The sequence below is a fragment of the Eublepharis macularius genome, chromosome 7 (assembly GCF_028583425.1).
Source record: "Eublepharis macularius isolate TG4126 chromosome 7, MPM_Emac_v1.0, whole genome shotgun sequence".
Classification (NCBI taxonomy): Eukaryota; Metazoa; Chordata; class Lepidosauria; order Squamata; family Eublepharidae; genus Eublepharis; species Eublepharis macularius.
The window spans coordinates 74891746-74919436 of NC_072796.1; the positions used below are offsets into that span (position 1 = coordinate 74891746).

General features: G+C 41.7%; 1 protein-coding gene across 3 annotated transcripts in view; it reads right to left on the minus strand.

The window, feature by feature from the left end:
* ANKRD29 (ankyrin repeat domain 29) overlaps positions 1–18881 on the minus strand; it is a 43531-nt gene extending 24650 nt beyond the window's left edge. Inside the window, exons 1-4 of one of the 3 annotated variants that reach the window (XM_054985964.1) lie at positions 18579–18881; positions 12909–13019; positions 7821–7919; positions 4874–4972 (exon numbers count right to left, since the gene is read on the minus strand). In XM_054985964.1, coding sequence (XP_054841939.1) covers positions 4874–4972; positions 7821–7919; positions 12909–13019; positions 18579–18590 — 321 coding nt within the window. In that variant the 5' untranslated portion in view covers positions 18591–18881. Of the gene's footprint in view, positions 1–4873; positions 4973–7820; positions 7920–12908; positions 13020–14433; positions 14516–15917; positions 15989–18578 lie in introns of those variants that run through there. The other 2 variants (XM_054985966.1, XM_054985965.1) reach the window with 2 other exon arrangements.
* Positions 18882–27691: the final 8810 nt, after the last annotated feature.

Sequence of the window (27691 nt, forward strand, 5' to 3'; positions counted from 1 at the left end):
CTCGAGGCTTCTTGCCTGCCCAAACAAAATCTGATATTTTCCTCTGCCATTTTTCAAATTGTTTAGAGTCTCTGATGATTGGTATTGTCTGTAACAAAAACATTACTCTTGGTAACACATTCATCTTAACTGCTGCAATCCTGCCCAACCATGACAGGTTCAATCTATTCCATTTGATCAAGTCTCTCTCTATCTGAGTCCATAATTTTTCATAATTATTCTTGAACAAATCTATATTTTTTGCAGTCAGCTCAACTCCCAAGTATTTCACCTTACTAGTTACTTCACAATCCGTTGTTTCCATTAACAATTGTTGTTTCTGCTTAGTCATGTTTTTGCATAATATCTTTGACTTCTTTTTGTTAATGAAGAAACCTGCCAAATCTCCAAACTCCTTGATCTTATCTATCACTTTTGGCATGTTCTCCAGTGGGTCTTCTACAATTAACATTATGTCGTCTGCAAATGCTCTGACCTTATATGAATAGTCCTTTATTTTTATTCCTCGTATTTCCTCATCTTGTCGAATTTGTATCATCAGAATCTCCGATACTAAAATGAACAACAATGGAGATAACGGGCAACCTTGTCTTGTTCCTTTACTAATCGTCAATTTTTTGGTCAATTCATCATTCACTACAATTGCTGCAGTCTGGTCTCTATAGATTTCCTTGATTGCTCTGACGAATCTTTCTCCCAATTGTAGCTTTTCCATAGTGGCAAACATAAAGTCCCAGTTTAAATTGTCAAACGCTTTTTCAGCGTCTACAAAGAAGAAACCAACCTCTTTGTCACAACGCTTGTCGTAGTATTCAATAGCATTGATCACTGTCCTTAAGTTGTCTCTTATTTGTCTGTCTGGCAAAAAGCCTGCTTGTTCCTCCTCTATGACTTCCGAGAGCCACCCCTTCAATCTCTCCGCCAATATCTTCGCAAAAATTTTATAGTCATTATTGAGTAGTGATATAGGCCTATAATTTTTCACGCTAGTCAGATCTTGGCCCTCTTTTGGGATCAATGATATATTCGCTTCGCTCCAAGTGTCTGGAATTCTTTGATCCCTAAAAACTCCGTTCATCACCTCTTTTAGGAATGGTGCCAGTTCATTGGCCATTGTCTTATAAAATTTAGCCGTAAGTCCATCTGGCCCTGGCGCCTTTCCTAGATTTGCGGATTGTATTGCCATATTTATTTCCTCATCAGTTACTTCACTGTTCAGCTTATTTCTCCAAGCTTCCGAGATCTCTGGAAGTTTGGTTTTCTCCAAATATGATGCTATTGATTCTTTGTTTACTTCTTTTTTATTATACAGCTTAGCGTAAAATTTATAAAAGGCTCTGCTAATGGTAGTCTGCTCCAAATACGTTTTGTTTTCTTCACAAATTTTATTTATTATTTTCTTTTCCCTTTTCTTCTTTAATTGCCATGCCAAATATTTCCCAGGTTTATTAGCACCCTCAAAAGCTTTTTGATTCAGTCTTTTAAGGTTCCACTCCAATTCTTTGTTACTCATTGCTGTTAACTGTTCTTGAAGAATTTTGATTTCCTGATGTATTTTCTTTTTCCCTGGTCTCTTTTTTAACTGTACTTCTTTGGCCTTTATTTTCTCCTCAATCTCTTGTCTTTTCTCCTCTTTCTTTTTCCTTGCTCTACCATTTAAGTCCATTAGTATGCCCCTTACAACCGCCTTGTACGCGTCCCAAACTTTACTGGTTGGTACTTCTTTATTCACGTTGTATTGTATAAAAAACTTAGTCTCTCTTCTCAGTGTTTCCATATTCTCACTTTCCTGTAACAGGTCCTCATTTATTCTCCAGGCTTTCCTTTTTCTCCTTTTTCCAAATTTCCACATAATTGGGTTGTGATCTGAGCCTACCATCGGCATTATTTCTACCTCCTTAGTCCAAAGCGCTAAGTCCTTTGAGGCCCAGATCATATCAATTCTTGATAATGTAAGATGCCTTGCAGAATAAAAAGTAAACTGTTTGGTTTTAGGATATTCTCTCCTCCATACGTCTTCGAGAGTCTCTTGTTGAATCAACTCAAAAAAAAGCTTTGGCAATAGTCCTCTTTTCTTTTGTGCTTTTGTAGTCTTTTTGTCTAATTCCAAATCTGTCACTCCATTGAAATCTCCAGCAAGAATTATCTGGTCATATACAAGATCGTCTAGGTGCTTCCTTAAGTCCTCAAAGAAGCTTTCCTTTGCACCGTTAGGTGCATAAAGTCCGACTACCAACACTCTCTTTAAGTTCCAATTACATTCCACTGCTACAAATCTAGCTTCCACATCTCTCATAACAAATTTTGGCTGCATCTCCTCTTTTATATACAACACCACTCCTCTTTTTTTCTTGTTGGAAGCCGCTACAAATTCTTTGCCCAATTTTCCAGATTTTAAATATTTTACATCCTGTTTTCTAATGTGGGTCTCCTGCAAACAAACAATATCACATTTTTGTTTTAGTAGCCAATGAAAAATATTTTTTCTCTTATTCGGTGAGTTTAGTCCATTTACATTCCAAGATAATACTTTACACTCCATATTCATGGTTTTGTTGGTAAGTCTTTTTCATTGTCCTTGATAAATCTCTCCATCTCCCGCTCAGATCTGATGCGTTTTTTTGCCCCTCCAAACTCAAAGGACACTCCTTCCGGTAACTCCCATCTGTATCTGATATTCATGTCCTTCAAAGTCTGAATTAGCACTCTATATTTTTTCCTGTCCAATAACACTGATCTGGGCAGTTCCTTCATTATAATAATCGTCTTGCCATCAATCTCCAATGGATCTTGAAATTGTTTGGTCACAATCCTCTCTTTCATATTTCTAGTTGTAAACTGCACTATCACATCCCTTGGTAGTTTCCTCTGGGTTGCAATTCTCGAGTTCACACGATACGCCACATCTAGGATAGCCACAATTTCCTCCTCCTCCTTCCCCAGGTAATCAGCCAACACCTCAGTCATCTGTTCTTGCGCTGACTTCCCTTCCACTTCTGGCAGACCGCGAAAACGAAGCTGCTTCTCCATGTGTTTAGTTTCTGCAACTGACATCCTCCCCTTCACCAGCCTCATCTCTGTTTGTTGCGTGTCTATTAAATTCTCCATCGCGTCTTCTACTGTTTTAACTCTCTGCTGCGTTCCTTGTAATTCACTGCTAATCGTTTCCACACCTTTTTTCACTTCTGACAGCTCCGACTTTACTGTCTGTGTAACTTCCTTGACCTCTTTAATAAGCTCCAATTTCGTGTCCTTAAGTTCTTTCATCATGTCTATAAGTTTTTTGTCCAAGTTTTCTATTGCCGATTGCCACTCTTTTTTCGACATCGTGGGGCTTGCTTTAGCTCGCTCCCACGAATCTGCTCTCTTCCTCAGCTCCGTGGCGTATAATTAAACGTTTTCCTTTTTTTAAATGTCCCAATCTTTACCAAAATTAATTTTTTATATCCAAAATGTCGGGCGTCTTTTCTCTATGGTTTCTCTATGTTATTATAATCCAAGATGGCCTACTTCCTCTTCCGCTGAAGCCACGACCCTTCCACTTTCAAAGATGGCGATTCCCCACTTCCTGTCCTTTGGCAAGGGCCGCTTCCCTCCAGCCACTCTATTGTTGTTACGCACTTCCTGTCTCCCGTCTTCCCACAGCAGGTCTCGCGATGGTGTCTTTTTCCCACAGCTCCAAAACCACAGGTATTCAAAACAATAGTCCGATTTTTGTAATAACTTCTTTAAACTTAGTCTCTTTTAAAATACAACTCCTGCCGAGTCTTCACCTCCTTTTCGCTAGTCTGTTGCAGTTTAAAAGTCTACTTTCTTTCCTCTCTGTTTTTGTCAATCTGTCCCGTTTCAAGAGATAGCGATCTTTACCTTCTCTCCAGCTTTCTCGGGTTGTAATCGCTGTTTCGATCTTAAATTCTCCTCTCGACTTCCCTCCCCGATCGAAGCTTGGGTATGTAGGTCTTATGCCAGCCGAATTGGCCCCAAAATTGCCGCAGAGATTATAGCCGACCCGTCGCAAGGTGGGACCTCAAGGATCGGGGGGGAGACTCCTTGTGTAGAGCCCCCCCTCGTCCGAGATCTAACTCACCCTAGGGTCTTGAGCGTTCTTTGCCTGCTCCCCGCCTGAGAGCAGTCGGCCGCGGGTTATTTTCACCCCTCCGGCCGGTTAAAACGGCAATCCGGTCAGCTCCACAAATGGAGCTGCGTTAGACCTCCATGAATCCCAAACCGGAAGTCCGTTACTTTTGTCTTCTTGATGTTTAGCTATAATCCTGCTTTGGCACTTTCTCCCTTAACCTTCATCAGGAGTTGTTTCAAGTCTTCAATACTTTCCGGCATAACTTTGTTACATAAAGTAGTTGTTAACTGCCTGTACATTAGATATATATTTTTAAAGGCTAAAGATTCCTGCCCACTTTGAACCATATCAGCCTACAGTCTTATGAGTTATCATATCCTAGGTGTACATTTGTGCATGAAATGATAAATCTTTTTAAAAATCTAGCTACTGGAATCCCTGCAGTAGTAAATTCCATACCCTCACACTCTAACATCTAAGCAGAGAATCCTGTTCATGCTTCTGGCTTTCACATCACTGAACAGCATAAATAGGACAATCAATGTGATTAGCTTTCATTCTGCCCTTTCAAAATGTAAGAGTACAAAATGTAAGGAAATTAAGGAACATTCACGCAATGAAAAATAAGCAATAAAAGCCAGGCCTGAATTAATGTTCTGCCAGAGAACTGCAGGACAAGAGGAGAAATTATTTCATGGGCCTCTTGCTTGCTTTCCATGCCAAGTCTCTGATCAGTAGAAAACAGCAGCCTTTCTTTCCCGCCTAAATTCACCAAAGCCAAACATAATCTCTTACTTGAGTTTTAAACTCTGTGGAGGCGCCATACTCAAACAGAAGCTTCACAACATCGTTGTGACCTTGTTGGGCTGCAAAGAACAGGGCAGTAGCACCAGACTGAAAGAGAGAGACATGGAGCTCGTATTATTGGACATGTAGTATAGGATTTCATTAGCATTAAGTATAAGCTACATTTATACTTTTTAAAAAGGCCAGTGTTGCCTAAAGTCTGAGGTAAACTCAAATTATCAGATCTAGCAGGAGATATTCTTGAAGAACACACACTCAAGAGAATTTCATTTCACAGTGTTACCAACTTTTGTTCTGGATGGGCCCAGAACCTTTGTTCAACCTTGAAAGCCCTGCACTACATCATGACATGGACACCATGCTCTCTGCATTCAGGCTTTACTTCATATCAGTGTTTGGTGAATGCAAGATATTATCCAAACTCCTGTTAACTAGGATAGCAACATCTATGGGCGAGCACAGATAATCAGTTATATACTGGTAACCAGATGTGTACAAGTTACCATGTGGCAAGCCAGTCATCTGTACTCAAACAGAATGTGTTTGTGGAAATGTACAGCTATGTCTTTCTAATTCTGTAGATATGTTCATGGTTGTACTAGCTTTATTCTCTCAGGTCTCTTTATCAGGTGCTTAAATACATGGAGATAATGAAACTATTCGCATACATTAAGTGCTTTGTTGGATGAAAGCCTCATAGCAGACATTCTAGCCTACTTGAATTCATGTAAGAATATACATGTGTCCACTGTTAAGATTTCGTGATATTGTAGCTTATAGATGTCAGCATAGTGACTGCTATCCTAATACCAGGTAAACAAGATTGGCTGAATTGTGCCCTTTCCTGGAAATAAATTACTTACCCACAGTCATTTGTGCCTTAGTTAAGTCCCTGTGCTCTGTGCTAGCTTGGACAAATACTATACTAATTTTTTGCCAAATTCACTAGTTGACTGTTTGTTTCAGGGCTTTAAAAGGCTCTTTTTGAATTGACCCTGGAAAAGGGTAGGGACCAGGAAATTAAAGGATCATCTACTCCCCTGTGATCCTTGCTGAATACTAAGAACTGTCTTGGAGATTCTTCTTTGTGAGCCATTTCCAGCAGTAGTCTGTTGGACACATGAGACAGGGACTCTTCAGTTATGGGAACAAGATTATGGAAATCCATCTTTGGAGGGCTCCTTTGTGTCTTCCCTGACGGCATTTTGCCACCAGGTAAAAACTGTTCTCATCAAGAGAACCTCTGGAGTCCCCATTTAAATGGCACCTGCTGTAATTTTTGATTTTTTACCTCCCCTGCAGTTATTGGATAAAGCTATCAGAACAGAGCTGCTGAATCGAATCAAGATCTATTGAGACCAGTATCCTGTTTCCCACAGTGGAAAATAAAATGCACTGGAAAGCAAACAAGATGGGCACCAAAGCCAACATCTCTTCCCATTGCTGCTACTCATCAAGTGGTATTTGGAAGCTTAGTGCCTCAGAACATGTAGGGTCCATTTAGCATGGCTAATAGGCATCTATAGACATAATCTCATTTCTACTCAACTATGACATTGTTGTATATTGCCTGCTTCTCAAGTTTATACTGAAGTTATCTTCTGTCTTTATAAAGACCGTAATCAGCTTAATGACTTGTTTTGTGCTTGCTAGTTTTGTTATTTGTTTAAAAATTTTCTTCCTTGGTAACTGCCTTTGTGGTTTATTTTAACCAAAAGGATGTGGATATCAGTGTTTCAAATAACTAACTAAATAACAAAGAACCAGGCCAACTTTTCCACCTACTTGTTTTTTGATCTCTTTAAAATCACTTCCAAGTCCTAGTAAGAACTACTACAGTTACAAGAATATTAGTGCACAGTTTCTGAACAATACTGATGCAAATCTAGACAGACTATTTAGCAATTCAAAAAAGAATATATGCTGCTGGAAAGTATTATCATGGCATCCAGCATTTGCACTATTTTCCCCTCATAAAGCATGTGTGCCTCCAGCAAAACCAACATGAAGCTTTTGTAGCATGGAGAAATGTAACCTCTTGAGTTAATATCTGTCTTTCCACTTTGAGATGCAGAAGCTCTACTACAAAAATAATTCTGCAACCTAATTAATAATTTAAATTCTTTTTTGGTTCAAAGAACAAAAAGCCCTCCCATATTGATGACTGCAATTGAAACGGTGCATACAAAGTGAGGAAGGCCATATCCTGCAGTCCCTTTGAGACATGCAGTTAAAAGGCCAATGTGAAAGAGGATGATTAATAGGCACCATCACTGGGGAATATTTATCTCTGACTGAGTCAGACTAACCTGAGTATGATTACCACTAGTGCCTCTTCTCTGTAGTTTTAGGGCAATTGGTCCCTCCCGATTATACAAAAGCCTGTCAAGAGCCCTACAGCAAGAAACTGCTATTATGGTTGCACCTGCAAGTAGCCAAGAAAGTTCAGAAAATCCATGCCATCATACCTGCTCATTACTGTTTTCTGTCACTAGTTGAAGGTATCATGAGGAGATATTAACTAGAAACCTCACTCACCAACAATTTCCGCAACAAGGAGTGAGCTCAGTGATTCTGGAGCCCTGAACAAAGGGCTAGGATGGGGCTGAAGAATCATTGCAACGCTTGCTTGGATCGCTTGGATGTTGGTTCCTGCTTCCTGCAAAGCTAGTGGGAACCGCCATCAGAAACCAACTGCCTGTCTGAGCCCCAAATGGGGCAGGTATGAGTGTCAGCACCTCCAGGAGCCTGCTCTTTGTCGGACGGGGACAGGGTTGTGGGGACTGGAGCAAGTTCCCAATGGCAAGTTCTCTGAAATACAGTCATGAAGTCCCCACAATATAATAGCAGATCTCAAATGTCTGCCCCGCAACCATTACACTCCACAAGAGTCTCTTTTCAGAAATCTCTCCTTAAATGCAGAACTTTACAGTACCTCTCTCTGAAGATTGATGTCAGCTCCTTGCAGCACTAGTTCTCGAACGCATTCTTTGTGGCCATAGTATGATGCTACCATAAGAGCTGTTGTACCAAGCTGGGGATAAAAAAATACAGTAAAATACCTGAAATGTATAAAATACTAGCATGAACCTCTCATATAGTTCCTCTGTGCCTGCTGACTGAATGGAGAAGATACTGAGAAGTATGCACAGAAGGCTTTCCTCTTACTACAGATTGTGGTGTTTTCTGTATGCATACTTTGTGTCTTTGTAACTTTGCACTTGAGGAGATCAAATCAAAATGGTGTCTGTTTATTTTTTCCGCTCTAGCAAAATGCCCTGTTTCTGCTGCCGGCTTTCTGGGGGATACATCAGTTTCATCTGTTAATTGGATGAGGGAACTTACAAGTTTTTTGGGGGGGGGGGGGATTTTTTTTACAGCACCAAGCTTGCTGTTTAATCTGTTTTTAAATGCAAAAAAGAATGGATTAAAAAGTACAGGAAGCACACAGGAAAACTTTAAAGTATCAGATGGGAATCAGGGCTCTCCACAGAGTTTTTGTGTTATCCATACTGCAGCCTTTTTTCCCAAGTCAGTTGCAAGGTTTTTTTTTTAAAGGCACCAACATTGCAACTTTAAAAAAAAAGAATTTCAGAGGGAAAACTGGATTGGTTGCTGTTCAACCAACCAGGGTACAGAGAGATAAAGGGGAGGGTGAAAGGCAGGGTCAGGGAGAGACCTCACACCAAAGCACTTCAAAAAAGCCACAAACTGACTTTGCTGGGGAGGAAATCAGGAGTATGTGTGCAGGGAGAAAAGCCACATAAAAGCTGGGGAAAGATCGATTTTGCAGTAGATGCAGCCTTTTCCTGTGCAGAACGCAAAAAAGTCTGAGAAGACGTTTGGAGACTAAATCACGTTATTTTGACCGTGCATACAGAATTCTGGAGATAAATCAATGCAGCATGGAGCCAGAACCGATGAAAAAGCCCTAGGCAGAAAAGACATGAGTATTGAAAGCTCTTTATATATCAGAGGCGATGAAACGGTGATAGTAAATGTGTCTTCTAAGAAGATCTGAGTCCTAGCACCCCAGTTTGTAAAACATTAAAATTAAGTGCTGTGCAGATAAATCATAATGTCCTCAGGTTTTTCATTATGGCAATCAACCCCAAAGTTCCACCTATCCTGCAGGGCATTGAACCAGTCCTGGGGATTCTGCCCTCATGAAAACTGCAGAAACTGGCCAACCAATCAGAATTCCTGGAACTCCACTGGATGGGAGGAGAGAGCCACCTCAGCTTTTAAAGGGAGAGTTGATACATTTTCCCTCTGACAGGGTGACTGCAGTTCTGGATAAGAGCATAAGCTGTAATCACGCTTTTTATTTTGTTGTTGTTAGGATGTTTGGGGTCAGGAAGTGACATCATCATGCCAGCCACAGACGTGCTCCCGTTGTTTTAAGGCAATAATCAAACACCCAGTGAAGGGCCTATCTAAATCTAACTTCATTTGTACTGGTTCTGAGGGCAGGACTCTTAGCTAGACTTCTCAGGTGCCTGCCAGTGGCGGGTAATCTCCGGGGGATTTGCCTCATTGCCTGCCAATCGCTGGTGATCAGCAGGTAGTTGCAAACCCTCCGGCAATTGCCCACCACCAACAGGCAACCTGAGAAAGCATGCACCAGGCATGCTCTTAGCAGGGTGCAACGATGTCACTTCTCAAAGTGACATGGTTGCGCTGGCCGCAAGTGTGCTTCTGCACTTTGCTGGGGCCAATTTTGGCCCCAAATGGGCTGAATTTGCCCCGCTCAAAGCATAGAAGCACACCATGACTGGCATGATGATGTCACTTCTCAGAAGCGATGCCATTGCACAAGAGCTGAGAGCGTGCACAGGCTTTGCACACAATGTCAAAAAGACTCCAGGGAACCAGGAGGTGCTAGGTCCCCCACTCCCACTGGGAGGGTATGGGGACCTGGCAACCCTCCTGTCAGCTGAGGTAAAGAGATTAAAATGCACTTTACTGTAAATGCCGAGAAGCCCTATCTGGAGGAAAAGCATTAATTTCTCCCCTCAGCGTCTGCATTGTCAACTTAGGCTCAGTTTCAACAAGTTAATTCCCAGGGAAAAAGCACAACCTCTGGGAAATGAAGGTGCAAGCCAGTTGTACATTTCTTGCTGTTTGTTCCACAGTAAATCTTTAACCTGTTTATATACCTTATTTTCTGTAAATAAATCTCTGTTTGCTGTTCAGTTCCACCTGTCTATCAAGTCAAAATAGCTGTCAGATTTCAAACTCTTTCACTATTAAGCACCACATTATTTGGGTCACAAATAAGAGTCCTTTAAGAAACACAAAGCTTACACTGCCATCCGTTAATAAAAACTTATACCCCCTTTTTACTGATATTGTGGAGGCTGGGTTTAAACATAAGGAAAGGAGAGGTCAGAGTGCAGGGATAACAGGACAGCATTCAGTGCAGAGAGCCTTTTATCTCAGAGTCTCCCCCTAATCTCCCCTTCCTCCTCCTTCCCCCACCACACCAGGGCTGTGCCATTCTCAGTAACACTCCAATCTGTGAAATCGCAATATATAACAACAAATGATGACAGCCAGGCAGCTACTGCCACGCTCATCTTTCCAGTTTTCTTGATCATCTGGTTGTAAAGATACATAGCAACTCTAAAGGTCAGTTTATGACAGCTGATTATAAAATTTCCGCTATGTAAAACTTTCTCTACTTTGCCTATAGCAAATTCTTGTGCAATATTCTTATAAAAATGTCACGTTCTGCTGATATGCACAGACTACAACTATCACCCCGTACACCTTCATTTCTCCTTTATACCATGCACTCCCCATTTTTATTGAACAGCCTTTACACCTAATGATCATAGTATTCCCCCCAATACATCTCTTGCTTACATGGGATTTTGTAGCAGAACTGTCTGAGGATCGAACTATTTAACTACAGAGTCTGAGGCCCAGGGGTGGTGAAGTTTGGATTTGGGTGTTGTTTTTGTACATAGGCAATGAATCTGAGTTTTTGACCAGGGCCTCTATAATCAAAACCATTTGCCAGCAGTGCTTAAGGTTCCAATCATATATTAAGGGTTGGGTTAACAGTCCTCTGCTCTAAATTGATTTCAGGCTTTAACAATAAAGAATGTTTCTAGCCCACGCAGGATGCCACTGTGCACTGAATCCAAACCCACAAACCAAAGGACTTTAAAAATCTTCCCTGCTTTCCTGCAGCTGCCTCTATAAAGCCATTATATGTAGAAATCTTGAGAACAATCTTATGCAGCAAGTGGAAAATGGAGCAAGAAAGAACCTGACAAAATTGCCTCCCTCTCATTCTCTTGCCCATTAACAGAACTTGCCCTACTGGCATGACACTGAGGAGGTTAGCAATTTCAACCAGTACCCCCTTACTGCTGCAGCTCCTCCCTACCTTGGTGATACATATTGTTCTCAAGCATCCCCCAATTCTCAACAGTGGCTCTTGGGGGGGGGGGGAGGGCAGCAATGGCTCTGCTAGAGAGAAGATGTGAATATCCATTTCACTGAGCATCTTCTAGGTTCTACACTATTATATATTTCTACTGCTAATAATAAAAGAATATTGTTAGTACCTGATGTAACTCACCCATATGTACAATGACTATGCATGCCTGTCCAGATTACTCTGGCACTAACTACATTTTTAGAACAATATATATACATTTCATTGGAAGATCTTTAATGGATAAGACTAATCATCCCCATATAGGAATATTAACAAACTCAGTGGTGCATAATCAATAAGGGCCATAAAAGCAGAGCCCCCCGTTTTATGAATCTATCATATATTAGCCCATCAAGTCCTCAAATAACTGTTTTAGCCAAAATGCTATTCTAATCATACCATGGCGTTACCATCAATATTGAATACTTTCCTCTACGTAAAGTGATAGCATTATTTTTAGTGAAAGTTATATGTGTACCCAAAGTTGCACATCGGGAAGGGGGAGTCCAAATATGTCTACAAATGACATACATATTCTGACCCTATTAGGGCTGCCAACTCCAGGTTGGGAAATTCCTGGACATTTGAGGGTAGAGCCTGGGGAGGACAGGGATCTCCGCATGGTATGATGTCATAGAGTCCTCCCTCCAAAGTAGCTGTTTTCTCCAGGGGAACTAGTGTGGAGACGGGTTGCAATTCCAAGAGATCTTCAGGTCCTGTGTGGAGATTGGCCCTTAGATCCTCCAAGGATTTACTCCAGGGAAAACAGGCACTGGATTAACTAATCACACTTTTAACATGCACAAAATTAACACGAATGTAATTTGCAATTCACAATGCAATCCTGAACAAGTTTGCACCCTTCTAAATCCACTGAAGTCAAAGGACTTAGAAGGGTGTAACTCTGTTTAGGATTACACTGTTCATCTACAAAATTTATCTAAAGTAACATCTAAATTTATCTAAAATTTATCTAAAGTTCATCTAAAGTAACAAACATTTTAAAATTTTACTTTTAAGCATAGGACAAAGTGCTGAAATGAATGTACATATATAAACTCCCCTTTCCCAATATGCAAGTTGGTTATTTCTTCACAAACTAAGGCCAAACCAGATAATACATTGCAGTTCTGAACAGAATTACACTCTTCAATGCCCGCTGACTTCAGTGGTCTTAGAAGGCTGTAACTCTTCTTAGAATGGCACAATCATAACATGATCTCCCTATGCAGGTTTTTAAAAAGGAAAAGTAGCTGAGGAAGGGGGTGGATTATGGCCACTACCTGTGCCCTTTCCCAGATACAACTCTCCCCTTCTTGGACCTTATTTGCTGGCACCATACAGGTGCTGCATAAAAAGTGTGCACATTAGGAAAAGTCACAGGGAAGGATTCAGTTATTCCTCCTCTAGTGCAGTGGCCTTGCTCCAAACTGAGGCTCTACACAACTGCCTTTAGCTATGTAAACCCCTCCCCCCACAGAATTTCCAATCACAAATTTCCCAGAGTTTCATTCAGCTTGACCCACAGATGCAAAATCACAGACGCCTGTCATTCATCCATCGTGTTCTTACACTGTCTTTGCAGTCTACATCGACACGTCCACTGTTCAGCAGCAGCTGAAGAAGAGCCAGGTTTCCCTTCCTTGCAGCCCAAAATGCAGCATTTGCAAGTGGTGTTTCTTTCTGTTAAAACAAAATAAAAAGCATTGCAAAAAATTCACCAAAATCAGTTTCAGATTATGATGTACAAAGAAGCCCAGATTCAAGAAACCTCACTAATAATCATCTTTATCTGACAAAGGTCTTTTGTTCTTAATAGTATGCATCTCTCTCTACTGTTTAAAGCTGTGAACAGAAATACAGCCATCCCTTCTCTGGCTGCCTGTGCTGATGCAAAGTGCAATGCCTTGCCAACCTGTGATCTGCTTTGGTTTTTGTTTTAGGTCCCACAAGAGTGAATACACATTAACGCATCAGAGGTCTACGGGATCAGACCACTGAAAAACTATCCCTACTTTTAAATCTTCATTTGGACTGACAACTTTATTGGCTCTGCTCAACAATCTGGCATGTAAACATTTAGAAAGTGAATATTTAATTCAACGTTGTATTTCCATGACAGGAAGTTTTACAGTGAAGTAGTCGAGGTTTCATACAAATAAAGGCTAACAACTTTTATAATATTCTGTGATATGGGCCTTGCACAGTCAAGGAAAACAAGCAAGTTTCTACTCCTTCCTCTCCTCATATTGTTCACAGTCAGCAAATTCTTGTATTTCAAAAAACATTAACATGGAAGCAACTAGACTTCCTCTTATATTCTTCTCTGAGAGAAGGCTGATTGCACTTAGCTGGTTATTAACCAGAACTTGACTCTTCTAGAAATCCTCTGTGTATATCAAATACAATTACGCTGCCTGATTTAAAACACGGATTGCCTTACCAATAGGGCTAGATCATCAAGTTACTTATGTAAGTAATGCAACATCTACAAAAAATCATTAAAAGTGAGTGGATAGTCCAAGAAATAAATTCAAGATAAGGATAAATTAACTATTTTTGTTAGGTGGTGATATTATCTGCAATAGACATATTCCAAAAGATCAATATAACATTTTTTAGATATGGCGGTGATATGAAAGATGCAGGGTTTTTTAAAGTTATGATTTTAAAAGCTGTAATTTATAAGCACGGTACAGAGACATCAAAATGTTTTACTACTGTAAAAAGGGTTTGAATAGCTTCAGTACTCTCCTTTGCAGATGAATAGGATAAATATTCATCAAAGCATGGGCAGCCAGCAGATCAATGCAGAAGGAATAGTTCAGGTGTTCTCCCCCATTCAAAGGAAACAACTTTGTTGTACTAGTCCAGCCTTCCTGCCTGCCCCTTGTGAGCCTGCATTGCCACAGATAGGAAGCGGGTTGGGCAAACAATGCAATCATACCACCAGGATTTCCTTTCAGCATGAATCAGAGAGTCTGAAACTTATTTTCTTTGAAATTTAGTTTGATATGGTTCAAATTCACTTGTTGCCATGATAAATAAATTTCTCACTGCTGTAATATATGATGATGATGATGATGAAAGAGCTCACCATATTTTGAGTAGTACTGGTAGGTACTCCTTACATCAATGAGCAGTCATAAGTGCAATAGTTGTCTTTCTTCACATGCGACAGAACACTGGATGCTTATGGTGTCTTATTAATCAACTAAATATTTTGCTGTTGCCAGTTCTCGTAACTTTTCTTTCTAGTTCTAACCACATCAGGCACCTGGTTAGACTATAACACACCTGGTTTGAAATAGAAACAAACACAAGGATGCTCTGAGGAAGAGAAAGTCCCATTTCTCCCTCACTGGCCCCTTCCCTCTTAAAACCCTGCCCTGCTGCTCTTATCACCACTTACTGTTTCCTTCTCTCTTGCTGATACTGGTTCCCTTTCTCTGTCTGCCATCCAATCTGCCTGCCTCTCCACTTCCATCAGAGCACAACAAAGGGAGAGAGGAAGAAGGAGGTTGTTGAGGAAGTAACCCAGAGCCAGCTCCAGTTTCCTCTTTCAACTTTCTTCTGGTAGTTTGCTCATGTAGAATAGTGGTTAGGGTATAGTGGTTAGAGTATTGCAATAGAACTGGGCACACCTGGGTTCAGATCCCTGGCTTACTTTTTAGCCTACTCTACCCCACAGGACTGTTGTAAGGAATGAAGAGGAATGGATATCTATGTGTGCCAAACTGAGTTCCTTGGAGAAACAGCAAAATAAAAAAGCACCAAATAAATAACATTCATGAGGATTTGGAATTATGACAGTCCAGTATACTTCCAAACTGCTGTAACTGCAGCATTTTTGTTTTGCAATACCTGTACATGCAGTACCATTTATTTCCAGGAGTTTTTACCCCACAATATTTTAACACACTGTTTTTCTGCAAACCTGGGGTTTTCCTAAACCATTGCCAGGGTTGGCCCCCTCATGGAAATCACCTTAGTTGGGATATAAATTTTGTTTAATAAATAAATATTAGATATAAGGATGCTTATGTTCAGCCCATTGTCATTCTCTCTATAAGCTGCACCTCTTTGCCTTGGGTTGAGTAGGATTCCGATTCTGTAGTAATTCTGGCTGCTTACCGAAATCCCTCCCAAATTGTCCCACAAGACAGAGGATCTTTACCGAAATCTCCTACTTTGCTCTGCAGGTATCTGGAGATGCCCGGCTCACAGACTTCAGATCTTCTGCTGGCTTTCCAAGGAGTTTCTCTTCTTCTTGCAACCCTTAAATTGTTTTCTGTCCCCATCTGACATGTCCTTGCCCAAACTGCTGATCTAATGCCTGCAACAAATCTTTATTTAGGGAGAGTATACTGTTAGTCAGCAGGACTGATCCAATCAGGCTGGCTAGGCTCAGTACTTTCCCTTTCTCTCCATCATCCGGTCTCTTATACTGAAGAAGCTCCCACATACAGTCATCCCAGTTCATTTTGCTTCCACTACTCATACACTTCTGGATTGCTCCTGCTGTATTGATGCACAAAGGCCTCCTCATGGGTTAAAAGTCTGAAAGGGCTTTTCCCTCACCCGCAGCTCCAGATTGCAGCTGGTCTCCTTCAAGACCTCTCCTGCTTCTTGCTGCACTCTCCTTCCTGCATCTTCCAGTTTTAGAGACTGTTCTTCCAGTTCTTTATCATCCCTGCCAGCAGGCTCCAGGACAAAGCCTGTTGATTATCAGCTACTGACTACAATGTTCCACAGTCCAAATGAGTCAGCTGCTCATAAACCTCCTTAATCCGCCCCCTTCAGCTAGGTACTCTGTAGCTGGGCTTCTGGGTCATCTTCAACCCCTTATAGCTGCTAAATGAAGAAGGCTTTCATTGCCTTTCTATATGACTATAAGCTTCAGTTGTATCTGAGAGCTTTCCAGGCTGTTTTAAGCTTAAGATAATTTTTAAAGAGGTGCTCTATTTGTTGCTGAAACACTGATTTCTAGTAAGTGTGGGCTCCCATTTTATCCACTATAACTCAATTAAAGCAATTCCCCCCCCCGCCCCCAAAACACCAGTAGAAGTCACACTCCCCCTTCCAAGAGTGTAAGGGCATTTCTGCTCACACAAAAGGATTTCCACAGATTGCCCCTTCCTCCATAATGCATCCATGTCACTCCTGAGGATCCCTTGACTCTTAGGTGTGGCATTTCTGGGGGGGGGGGGAGGGAGGTATGGGAGACTACAGCAAGAAGAAGGAATAATCTATGCAGTGAGCATTTATTTGGATCCACCCATGGTCTCTTTCAAATCAATGTATAAATAAACAAGCAAAACCTTCTAGAAGCAAGAAGACTCCTAAAAACCAGCAGCACAGACACTAATCTCACATTGGATTCTGAAAAACTGCTTCACCGGCAGCCAATTTACAGCTTTCTCTCTTCTTTCTTCAGTTTGGAAAGAGATTCCAGCCCAAGCACATTAGTCAAGTTTTCAAACAAAACCATAGTGATAGGCCCGCCCATGATAATTTATAATGGCAATAATTAAAAATACATAATTATAAAAAGGAACATAAAGCAGCACAATAAGATGCAAGAAATATGTATTATTGAATTCTGAACTGGAAATCAATGTCACTTAAAAAACAAAACCAAGAATATATCAACAACATAATGTAGTGACCAGTTATCTATCATCTCTTGCTTTCTGATCAATTGTAAGCCTTCTCTCTCTTTAACAAATCAATGAAATCAAGCAGATAGAACTATTCAAAACATCCCTTCCAGTAGGCCTATCTTAATTCCCCCTCGCAACCAAGTTTGCTTGCCCTGCACTACCTCAATCTCATCAGATCCAGAAGCTAGGAGGGTAAGCTTCTGGTTGGTACTTGGATAGCACCCTGGAGGTCCAAGGGTCACTCACTTTGCAAAGGTAGGCAATGACAAACTACCTCTGTTGGTCTCTTGCCATGAGTAGTCAAAAATTGGATGCAATTTGATGGTATTTTCCATCACCAAGTTTGCTAATCCCAAAACAGTATCGAATATGGTTTTGAACCAAGAACAAATTCTTAAAAGTTAAATGAAATCAGTAATTTTGAACATTTTAGAATCACTGAATGAATTCCAAAACACAGCAAATGGTTAAAACACTACAGTAACAATTGTCAAGCATCATTTTCTTTTTCTAAAAGAAACAGGATTTTCACAACTCCTTTACCAGAAGGGATTTGATTTTTTAAAAATCTCACCAATGATAACATATTGAAGATAATAAGCAACTTCAAGGAAGCCAAAGCCAAGACTGGGTATGCAATTTAATGCAAACTTTTTAATGTGCAAATCAAATCTCATTATTGCAAAAATGTTGTCTAATCATTTGGGTACAACACACTGTGTGTATCTGCTTTTTAATACTTTGAACAATAATTACTGTAGCTTTTGAGACTGAAAACCAAGAATGAGATGGAAAGCATTACTAAGAGAGAAATCCTAAGCAGATCGACTCAGAATCCTACTCAAGTCTATTCAACAGGGCTTTACTTCCTAAAAAGTGTTCTTCGGATTGCACTGAATGTGTGTGCAACAGAGACTATGTGAATTCAATCAAGGATGAAGGAACCAGTGAGCTAGTGGGAAAAAGAATTGTATTCTGTTAAGATCCTTTTTTACATGTTTTGGTTAAAAACAAATCATTAACATACTGTGGGAAAATTTTATGTATATGTATATTTTTAAAGGATCATAACATCTGCAACCAGACCCTTTAACACACTCCTCAAACACGAACATTATATCCGCAGTAAAGCACCTCTTAGAAGACACTATTGCTCTATCCCTTTTCTACGCTAGGACGCCACTCCGCACTATGCGAAGCAAAGGAAACAGAATACTTCTGGGCATGTACAGAGAGCTTTCCTCTCGCCTTTCAGGAGCCACAATCAACCCGCACAAAGCTACGATTAGGGTGGAGGGCGTGACTTCCCACTACCTTATTTGCAAATACAAATCTCTAAGTACCAAACCCTAGTACAAACTATGAAGCGTTTCACTCAAACTCGATACTTTCCGATTCCCATTTATTAGTCTCCCTACCCCACCCCCGGGGTGAAAGCGAGGGAACCGTCTCTACACAGCCGAAGGCCAAGCGCAGGCCCGCGACAGCCTCTGCAGCGCTCGGGGGGAGGGGGGGGGGTCAGAGGCGCAGGAGGCCAGCCGGAGACCCCCGCCCACGAGCTGGCGGGCAAGGGGCTCACCTTGAAAGACATCGTGTTCACCCTCCGAGGCGCTCATGCCGGGGACCCAGAGGGGAGCCGCATCGCAGCCGCCAGGAGCGTTGCCCGGGCCTTCGCCGGCGTTAGCGGGCGGCTGATCACTGGCTCGCTTTGCAGAGCGACTGGAGCAGAGCCGCGTCTGGCTGCAGAAAGCAGCGCGCCCAAGCCGGCGTCTGGGTAATGGCAGCGGCTGCCAGCCAGGCCGGGAGCGCCAGGCCTGCTGTGCTCAGCAACGGGCATGCTTCAGCCTCGCGCGACTCCTTCTCCCAGTTTAGTTACACCGCAGGCGGGAGCTGCCAATTGCGCCACTCTAGAGAGGTCGTCGCCAGGGCTTCTTTGCGGTGTAACGCGCTCGGGGCTCCCTAAGCCAAGGGCCTGGTCTTGCAAATTGCATGTGTTCGAGAAGGAACTGGGGGGCCCCAGTGGCCGAAGAAATTTGCACGGACGGATAGAAAGAATGGTACAAGAGCTCTCTCCTCCTTTGCAGCTGCGCATCCTGTCCTGTAGGGTTGCCAGCTTTTCAGCCAGCCGCTGTTGCTGTGCTCCTTGAAGGACAGACACGATCCAGTGAGAATAATACCCACCACGTTGTTTCTCTTGCTGAAAACAAAACAGGCGCAGGAGGAGACTGTGTTTGCTAGAGAGAGACCAAGTTTCTGGTTGCGCTTACCATTTACCAGTTTAAAAGTACCTGGCAGATAGTTCGGGCCAGTTGGCAGTCCTGCTATCCAGAACTGATACATAAATGTAGCCAACGTAGACGTAACATGGAAAGAAAAATGGAAACGTCGGCTTGCCAAGACCGGCATCGTTTTTACATGGAGATGGTCCTGATCCGGCCGTTGCACGTGGGCTCATAACGCACACGATAAAACTTCACTGGCTGTGAATAAAGCCTCACTCTGTGAAGCTGCTGCAGTGCATACGCTTAGGATATCCAGATTCAAATCCTCCCTGTGCCTGTTATCCTTGGTCTCACGTACCTCGCAGGGTGATTGTGAGGAAAAAAATAGGAGAAGGGGAGCTGTGTTCTGAGCTTCTCCATGTTCTGAGCTCCTGGCGGAAAAGGAGGGATGAAAATGTGCTGGATCTGGAGACAAAATCCTCATCGACCCCTGGTGTTTTATTAGCAATTCCATAAATTTTCTGCCTTGATTACAGATCATGTCCTTGTCCCCAAACTGAGTTATAAAAATCATGCATCTAGACTTCTATTTTAAATGCCTAGCCAAGGCTCAGATCCTTATGATTTATACAGGCAGATACTTCAAAATCTGAAAGTTAAATTAGTCAAGACATTAGGAGACTGGCAAATGGATCTTCCAAGTACTGTTAAACTGGTAAATAGTAAGCTCAACCAGAAGTCCTGGTCAGACTCAGGACAACAATGGGGGCGGGGGGGGGACGGGACACAGAGGTTAAACCCTTTCCTCCTCATTCCATTTTCCTGACCTATAACAGTCACATGTAACTGCTATTTGCCCTGTATGCTTCCTCCAATAGATCAGACGTCAGCTTCCAGGGCACCATTTGAGGCTGAGAAAATGGCATTGGTGGAAAGATTACCCCAAGAAAGAAAGACCCTGATCCAAACTGGAGTTCTTAATTAAAAGCACTTGGGAATCCACTGACACCTACACCAACTCCTCCTCTAGTCTGACGCTACTCACGTGCCCATAGACAGCACCTTAGGGACTCAAGTGCAGCAGCTGGCTATGCCCATGCGTCAGCTTTCCTTGGCCAAACAGCTCCTTCTTGTAGTGCCCACACAGCAAGTGGCATGTACTACCGCTGCTCTCCCGAGAACTTTTTTGATTGCTGCTCTGTTCTTTGGAATGGTTTCCAGAGGGAGTCCTTCCATTCCTGTCAAAGATTGTTGTGCTCAAAGGGTTTTTTTATTAAGGGCTGTATAAGTTGATTGAGGCCTGATTTTCTCAGGCAAAGTTGTTGATTTGTTTGTGTGTTAAAGGTCATCTGTAAGAGCGGTTTTGTCTTGCTGCATTGCCTAAGCATGGCAGAGTATTCAGTGCAGTCAGTGGATTTAAGAAGGGTGTAGTTCTGCTTAGTACTGCTCTGTAAATGTTTCACTACAGAAAACGCGCATATGAGGCACTAATCCCCACGAAACACCAAGATTTTATAGGCAGTCCTAATTCAATATATTTTGGCTTGGACAGCATTGCCTGGATTTGTTTACTGTGCACTCTGGCCCAGGTATGAACTGTGTTTAGAGGCTGAATTTAGATCTTTTGTAAGGAAAAAACATGAGAATTTTGGATTAATCATATTTGCATCTGATCACATTATTTAAAATCAAACAGGATGTTCATTCTTTTGGTTGGGGGTGTACTATGAAAGCATAAGCTCCTGTAATATACAACCATGCTTTATAGTGTGTTAAATGGAAATCTATGTTTTATGTTGTACCTTCATGAACATATATATGCATCTAAATGCAAGTACCCCACAATAAAGATGCATTTCTCCATTTCCTGGAGGTTTAACTTCTAGAGACCCAATGGACCAATCAGAAACCCAAAGAATGGTAACTCCGGTGCTTGTGTGGCAGGACTAACAGCATTTTGAAAACACATCCCCAAAAGATTAGAGGCCTAATGTCATACTATGATGCTTTTCTTCCCCTTTTCAAAAATTTAAATTTAACTTACATAATAATAATCACAAAGGCATTATAAGTTATTACATGCATTAAAAAACCCAGATCCCTTATATTACAATAAAAGTCAGTTTTCCTTAATCTTCATACATATGTCATTACAGTTTGAAATAAACCATTTTCAGCTTTCTTTATAATTTCCATTGTTTTGCTGATCTTTTTTTAACCAGGATATAGGTTCTTTCCCCCCTTTTAGTTCATTTAATGCCATGTTTGCATTTTGGGCAAAGCAGCATCCTGCGACAAGTACTTTAAACAAATCACTCGTCTCTTACAAGCTAAAGGTAACACAACTATTTTGGCTCTAAATCATTTTCAAGGGTGTTAAATACTTTGCCATTGGCCTTTAGCTATGCAAGCAGTTTTCAAAAAGGAGGTTCCACCACAGCCAGCAGCAGAACACGCAGCGTGAGCTGTTCATACCCCTCCTGCTCACCAATTCCTCCTACCTCTGTTATCAAGCCAAACGAGAACCATTCTCAGTGATCACGTGAACGGAATAATCTATGTTCATCTCATGCCTAAAATATATTGATTGGCTGCAGTAGTAACGGACTGGTTTTCTCCTGGGATCCAACTAAATGGCCCATTTACTCTTATAGCAGGGCAGGTAACCTTTCTGGCACAAATGCTTAAAAATGTGCAATGGTCAGACATATAGTGTATGAAGTCTGTACACCCAATTTTTTTCCATGGGAGTAAGGAACTAAAATAAGACTGCATTAGAAATGTCAGCATGAAGCACCAGTGGTTTTGCTTTCAGTTGCAAATGCTTAGGAATATAGTTGCCGTGGATGTGTCAGGTTGGGAGCCCTACCCCTGAACTTACCAGGGCTGAAAGGGATTCCTGGGTGGGCAATGTAGGCTCTGCCAACGTTCAAGCCATCCCTGGCATCTTCAGAGCCCAGGTCCTGCCCAAAAGCAGGGAAGAAAGAGCTGGGTGAGCCACAGCCCAAGCCAATTGCACTCGCCACATGACACAGCAGGGAAGCAGGGCTCCGTGGCATCTGCTAGCAACCCTGTGGTTGAGGCTGTGTTGGGATTTTTGCAAGTGTCCTACGTTCAGTCATGAAAGAGTTAAATTGTTATTCTGCTTGTTTAGTCAGATAGCTAGTTAGCGCAGGACCACTTTGAGTAAAAGTTCCCACCATAGAAAGAGGAGTCTTAATAAAGGAATCTAGGATTGTCTATTGGATGAGCCAGTTTATTGGGGGGGAATTAGCTAGCAACATATATTAAGGTTTTATTGCTCTTTGTCTCAGTCCTCTCAGAGCTCTCAGTTCTGTCTGTGTGTTCAATATTTAGTCTCTTAAGTTTCTATTTCTAAGTTCCTAGTATAGCCTGGGGATGCTATTCCGCTGCCCAGGGTGGGGGATCCCCTGCTCCCACCCTTCCCTCCCCTGCACTCACTCACTTGGCCAGCGGGGGGGGGCACGCTCCCCAGGGCACCCCCCCTGGCAGTACAGCATACCCCCAGGTGGCACGATGCACTCCTGCAGCCATAGCAGGCTGAATTGTGGTGCGCAGCACCCCACAGCAGACTCGTTTCAGGACAAATTAGTGCTGCGCAGGGAGCGCCCTTCTGCCTGTGAGCTGGCCTTTGACCTGCGTGATGACATCACTCCTGGAAGTGACATCATCACATACGCCGAAAGCATGCACACACTACACGCACTCGCAAACAAAGACTTCACACCTTCCCAGGGTAAGTGGCAACTCTAGTCTAGCCATCAAGACGTAGTTAGTTAGCTATTCTTTATTTCCTTACCAAATATACCCTTTCCCCCTGTTACATTGTAAAGTATTTTTATAGAGCTAATACCACAGAAGTCTGTCTTCTTATTTCCAATGCACTAATATCAAACCCTGCTACTTTACTTCCTTTTTAATCTCATGCAACAACAGGCTGGCTGTGTCCCCATCCTTCTTGGGCCCACACAGACTGAGGAGGCAGCAGCAGTGAGGAAGGGCGGGGTATAGGGGGAGGAGGCTGCACTGAGAACCCAGCCTCTCCTATTGGCCATGCCCCACAGAACCCCACCCATATTGGCATTGCATGAACCTGGAGCTGTCCCATTCCCATGGGCTCCTTTAAAAAGCAGCTGAGAGGGAAGCTGAGAGGGCAGCTGAGAGGGAAGGGCCAGATATCTACTTTGGGCCAGATATCTACTTTGCTGTCAGAGAAGAGGTGCTGTCAGAGAAGAGGTGGAGGCAAGGGAAAGAGGGCCTAGGTGAGTTAAGAACATAAGAAGAGCCCTGCTGGATCAGAATGATCTAGTCTATCATTCTGTCTTACACAGTGGAGGTGAACCCCCCCGTCCTCTTCTAGTGACTGAGGCACCTCCTGCAGCCTACCTTGAAAGGACACTGGAAGGCCTCGCTCTGGACTACAACCCTAGGGAGCTGAAGCCTAACAGGATAAAAATATCTGCACAATGTCTGACCCAAGTGGGGCACAGAGGCACCACTGGGAGAGTCACACTCAAATTTTCACACTCCAAAATTCTATTGTTAAACAATTATGTTCTACAGGATGGGAACCCTCCTTAGAGTCCTGCTAGCTTCCAGCCTTCTCATCCGTCTCCCAGCCATGATCTGAACTGATCCAGGCTCAACTACAATCCTGGTTTGGAGTGCAGCAAGTCTAATATGTTGCTATTCAGCGCACATGCTAAGATTTGGCTACTTTGACCTTGTAGCTTGCCTTGAGTATCCAGCACTGCATGCTTGATACATGGTTCATTGTCAGTCATGGAAATGGAAAAATATGTCATCTTTCATGTATTCATAGATTTTGAAATTGTGGGATTAGTAGATGTGCGTAAGATAATTGTCACTGGGTTTAAATCCTGAATGAAATGATTTGATTTTCTAAGAAATCTCTTTATGCCATGACTATCTTCACAACCTGTGGTATTCATTTCCATAAGTGAATCGTATACTATTTGAAGAAAATGCTTTTATAACATTTAAACGTACTTCATATGCATGTAACTGAACATTCTCCTTCTGTCATGCAAACAAAACGACCTTTCTGATTTCCCTATGATTTGATAGAGTTGTGTCATCATCTGCTCTTTTTCTTTCTGTAATTGAATGTTCCTAATTATTTAGTCTCTTCTCATATAGAAGGTCCTTCATAGTCCTGATGAATTTTTAGCAATAGCATTTCTTTATCGTTCTAGTATTGCTGTATTCATTTTAAATGAGGTGATCAGATCTATGCTTGGGATGTGCGTGCATCATTGTTTTACAGGAGTATTATGGTATTACTTTCTGTTGATTCGTTTTTCTAATAGTTTTTTTCTAACATTCTTTTCCTTTTTTGACATAATGCACTGAGCCAAATTTTTAGTAACATATCACAACAGTTGGCTGTGATGACTGTTTACCATGGTTCTGTTGTATTTTATAATGATTACAGACATTAATCTCAGAAAGACAGATGTTTGATATATGAGCCTTCAATTTTTAAAATTTTGTTTATTTCATTTATAGCCTGCCTTTCTCATCAAGATTCAGATGGCTTACATTTAAAAAGCAGTTCAATTAGATAGCAAGGAAGTCCAATAAATGATGTGGTAGGATTACAGAAATGGAAAACAGTGCAAGCAACAGCAACAGTTAAAAGGAAAATACAAGGCGGGGGGAACCATTCTAGGCATGAAGTGCTGTAATGCCAAAAAGTGGGCAACAATTAACTAATTTTTGTTTCCCCCTTAATGCCTGTTTGGGCGGAAGTGTTTCTTCCCCTTTCTTGCCATCGCTCCAGTGGCTGGAGGGAGGAGGGGGGAAAATTGCCACTAGGAAAAACTCAGAAGTGACATCTCACCTCTCTAGGAATTGCCAGAGATTCTATGATAAAATCATAGATTTCAGCAATTCCTAGAGAAAACTGGCATTGCTTCCAGATTTTCCCTGGAAGTGACATCATATCATCTTCCATTGCTGATTCCCCCCACTCCAACCAACCTCCAGAGCAGTGGCAGGAAACAGGATCCAGAATGGGGAATACCCTGCCCCGTGTGAAACTGGTGAGCCTAATAGGAGGAGCTTAGGTCCTGTATTTGGTACTGATTGTATTCTCTCTGTGTTTAGTAGAGTTCTCCATTCACAGATGTCTTCCAGTTGGAAGCAATATTATTAAGGCTTCCAGAATCTCCTTTGTGTGGGCTATAGAACAGAACAAAGGGTGAACTGAGGCAAGATAGGTAATTTCGTTCCTACGCATCATGCCTCACAGGCTACAACACTAGGAAATTGAAAGGAATATAGCAAGCAGTCCAAAAACAAGTGCAGCTAACTTTTACGTGACTAAAAGTTATTTGTTCTAATCTAGAAGTATGTTTTCCTGTGACATGCAGAGACATGCAAGCCAGATCTTGTCTGTGTTTCTGTAATTTTACAATACAAACATTTTATATCAGTTTAGTAAATGTACAGTTTGTAACAAATCTCTCTGACAGATTAATTAATCTCTGTATCATGCAATGCATAAATGGACATTGTCATCTAAATGTCAAGTGAGATAATACTCTTTTGAGATGGAGGTTTCTTTGCTGGAAAAAAAGAAAAGCTCTTAATAATGGAGAAGGCGATATTCAAGAGAAAATGGATATGCAAGATTGGATAATGATCCCATTTTGTTGATATGTGTGTGTTACACGTTTTGGGCACATTTGACAAGATGCTGTCCAGCAGCAACCAAATGCAACCATGACACAAACAAGGTGGACAATTGAATGATAACTACTTTTCCTTGTTGCTATTGCTTCTCACTCTCCTGTGCAGACAACTGATCTTCAGTTATTAGTTCCCCCGGAGAAAATGGCTGCTTTGGAGGGGGGAGTCTATAGCATTATACCTCACCGAGGTCTCTCCCCTCCCCAAACTTTGTCCTCTCCAGTCTCCACCCCGCCCCCCAAATCTCCAGGGATTTCCAAGCCTGGAACTGGCAACCCTAGTATGACATGACACCGCAGAGATGCCATGTGCCACACATCCCGTCACCTGAAATACAAGTGTCTTGACTGGGTTATATAGGGCTTAGGAGAACTGAGTTTGTCTACAGTTTTAGCCAATATCCTAAACTGTGCAATAGGTATGTAGGCAGGATAGAAAGCAGGCAGAAGGGGCTTTGTTTTTCATGTCACTGAATTAAATGGGAATGTTTATACTTAAGACTAGTGATTTCTGTGGTAAAACTTTCCCAGTTCTAGGATGTGGGTTGAAGGGACTTAGAACACCCTATCATGTTCTTGCACTGCCCATTTCTGGTCCTGCTGCACCAGCACCAGGTTTACACTGGTGTGTCACCAGCAGAGTGGTGTATCTTTGAGTCACAGTGGTGTGTGACTTTCTTTGTTATCCTAAGCAATTTACAGATTGGCTTTAGCATTGCACCACAAGTTTTCTGGGCATTTCATGGGATCCTGCTGGGCATAACAATTGTCTAAAAGTTAATTTGAACACAAGTCAGTGGCATAGCTCTGCATATTATTCAGAACCTTCTATCTCCAAACATTAAATCTTAGATAAGATTCTCTCTTTAGTCTTGTATGACAGTGTAATCCTAAGAAGAGTTACACCCTACTACTGCCATTGAAGAGAATGGGCTTAGAAGGATGTAACTCTGTTCAGGATTGCACTGTGAGTCTCATTGTTCGAATGTAAACAATTTCCCCTGTGTATAGGTACAATAAGTTTGAAAATATTTTGTTCTTCCACTCCCAGCATAGGAATTTTTTTTCCTTTATGCTTTTTTTTTTTTGGAAAAAGTTTAGTACATTATGTGCAGGTTATGATTTCATACGTCCTTTTGCCAACTTTGTAGTCTCCTCCTTTTTGTGTATTTTATGATTCAGTCTGAAGTTAACTGTTTACCTGTTCTCCATTGACTCAATAAAACAACTCAAGGAAGTTTCAGCTCCTTTCTGTTGAATCTCCTGCCTTTTTTCTTCAGGCACTTTTCTGTACCGTGGGACCTTTGCTAATGTGGATTCCATTAAACTGCTAAGATTAACATCAACATTTGGCATTGCAAAAGCTAGAAGCTAAGGAATACAAATAAGCAGTAGATGCTTTGGACATAGAAACATTAAATTACTGTAAAGGCTATTTTTAGCACATTTTCTGTGTGTTTTGGGTGTGGAAAAGGCAATTTGTTTATTCACAGTATGAACATGTGAACAAAAGGTACGAGCTTATCTATACACACACAAGAGAATGATAACTTCTTAAACTAGAATCTCATATTCTTTTGCATTTCAGAGGTTTTGCCAAAGGTCATTGTCTGACAGTGCAATACTGTGCAGGAAGCAGGCCATTTTTATTCAGTGGAGCATACTCCCATTCAACTGTTCATTAAATGACAGCCTGATCTCCACTTCCCCATTCTGCTTGCTTGAGAGTAGTATTC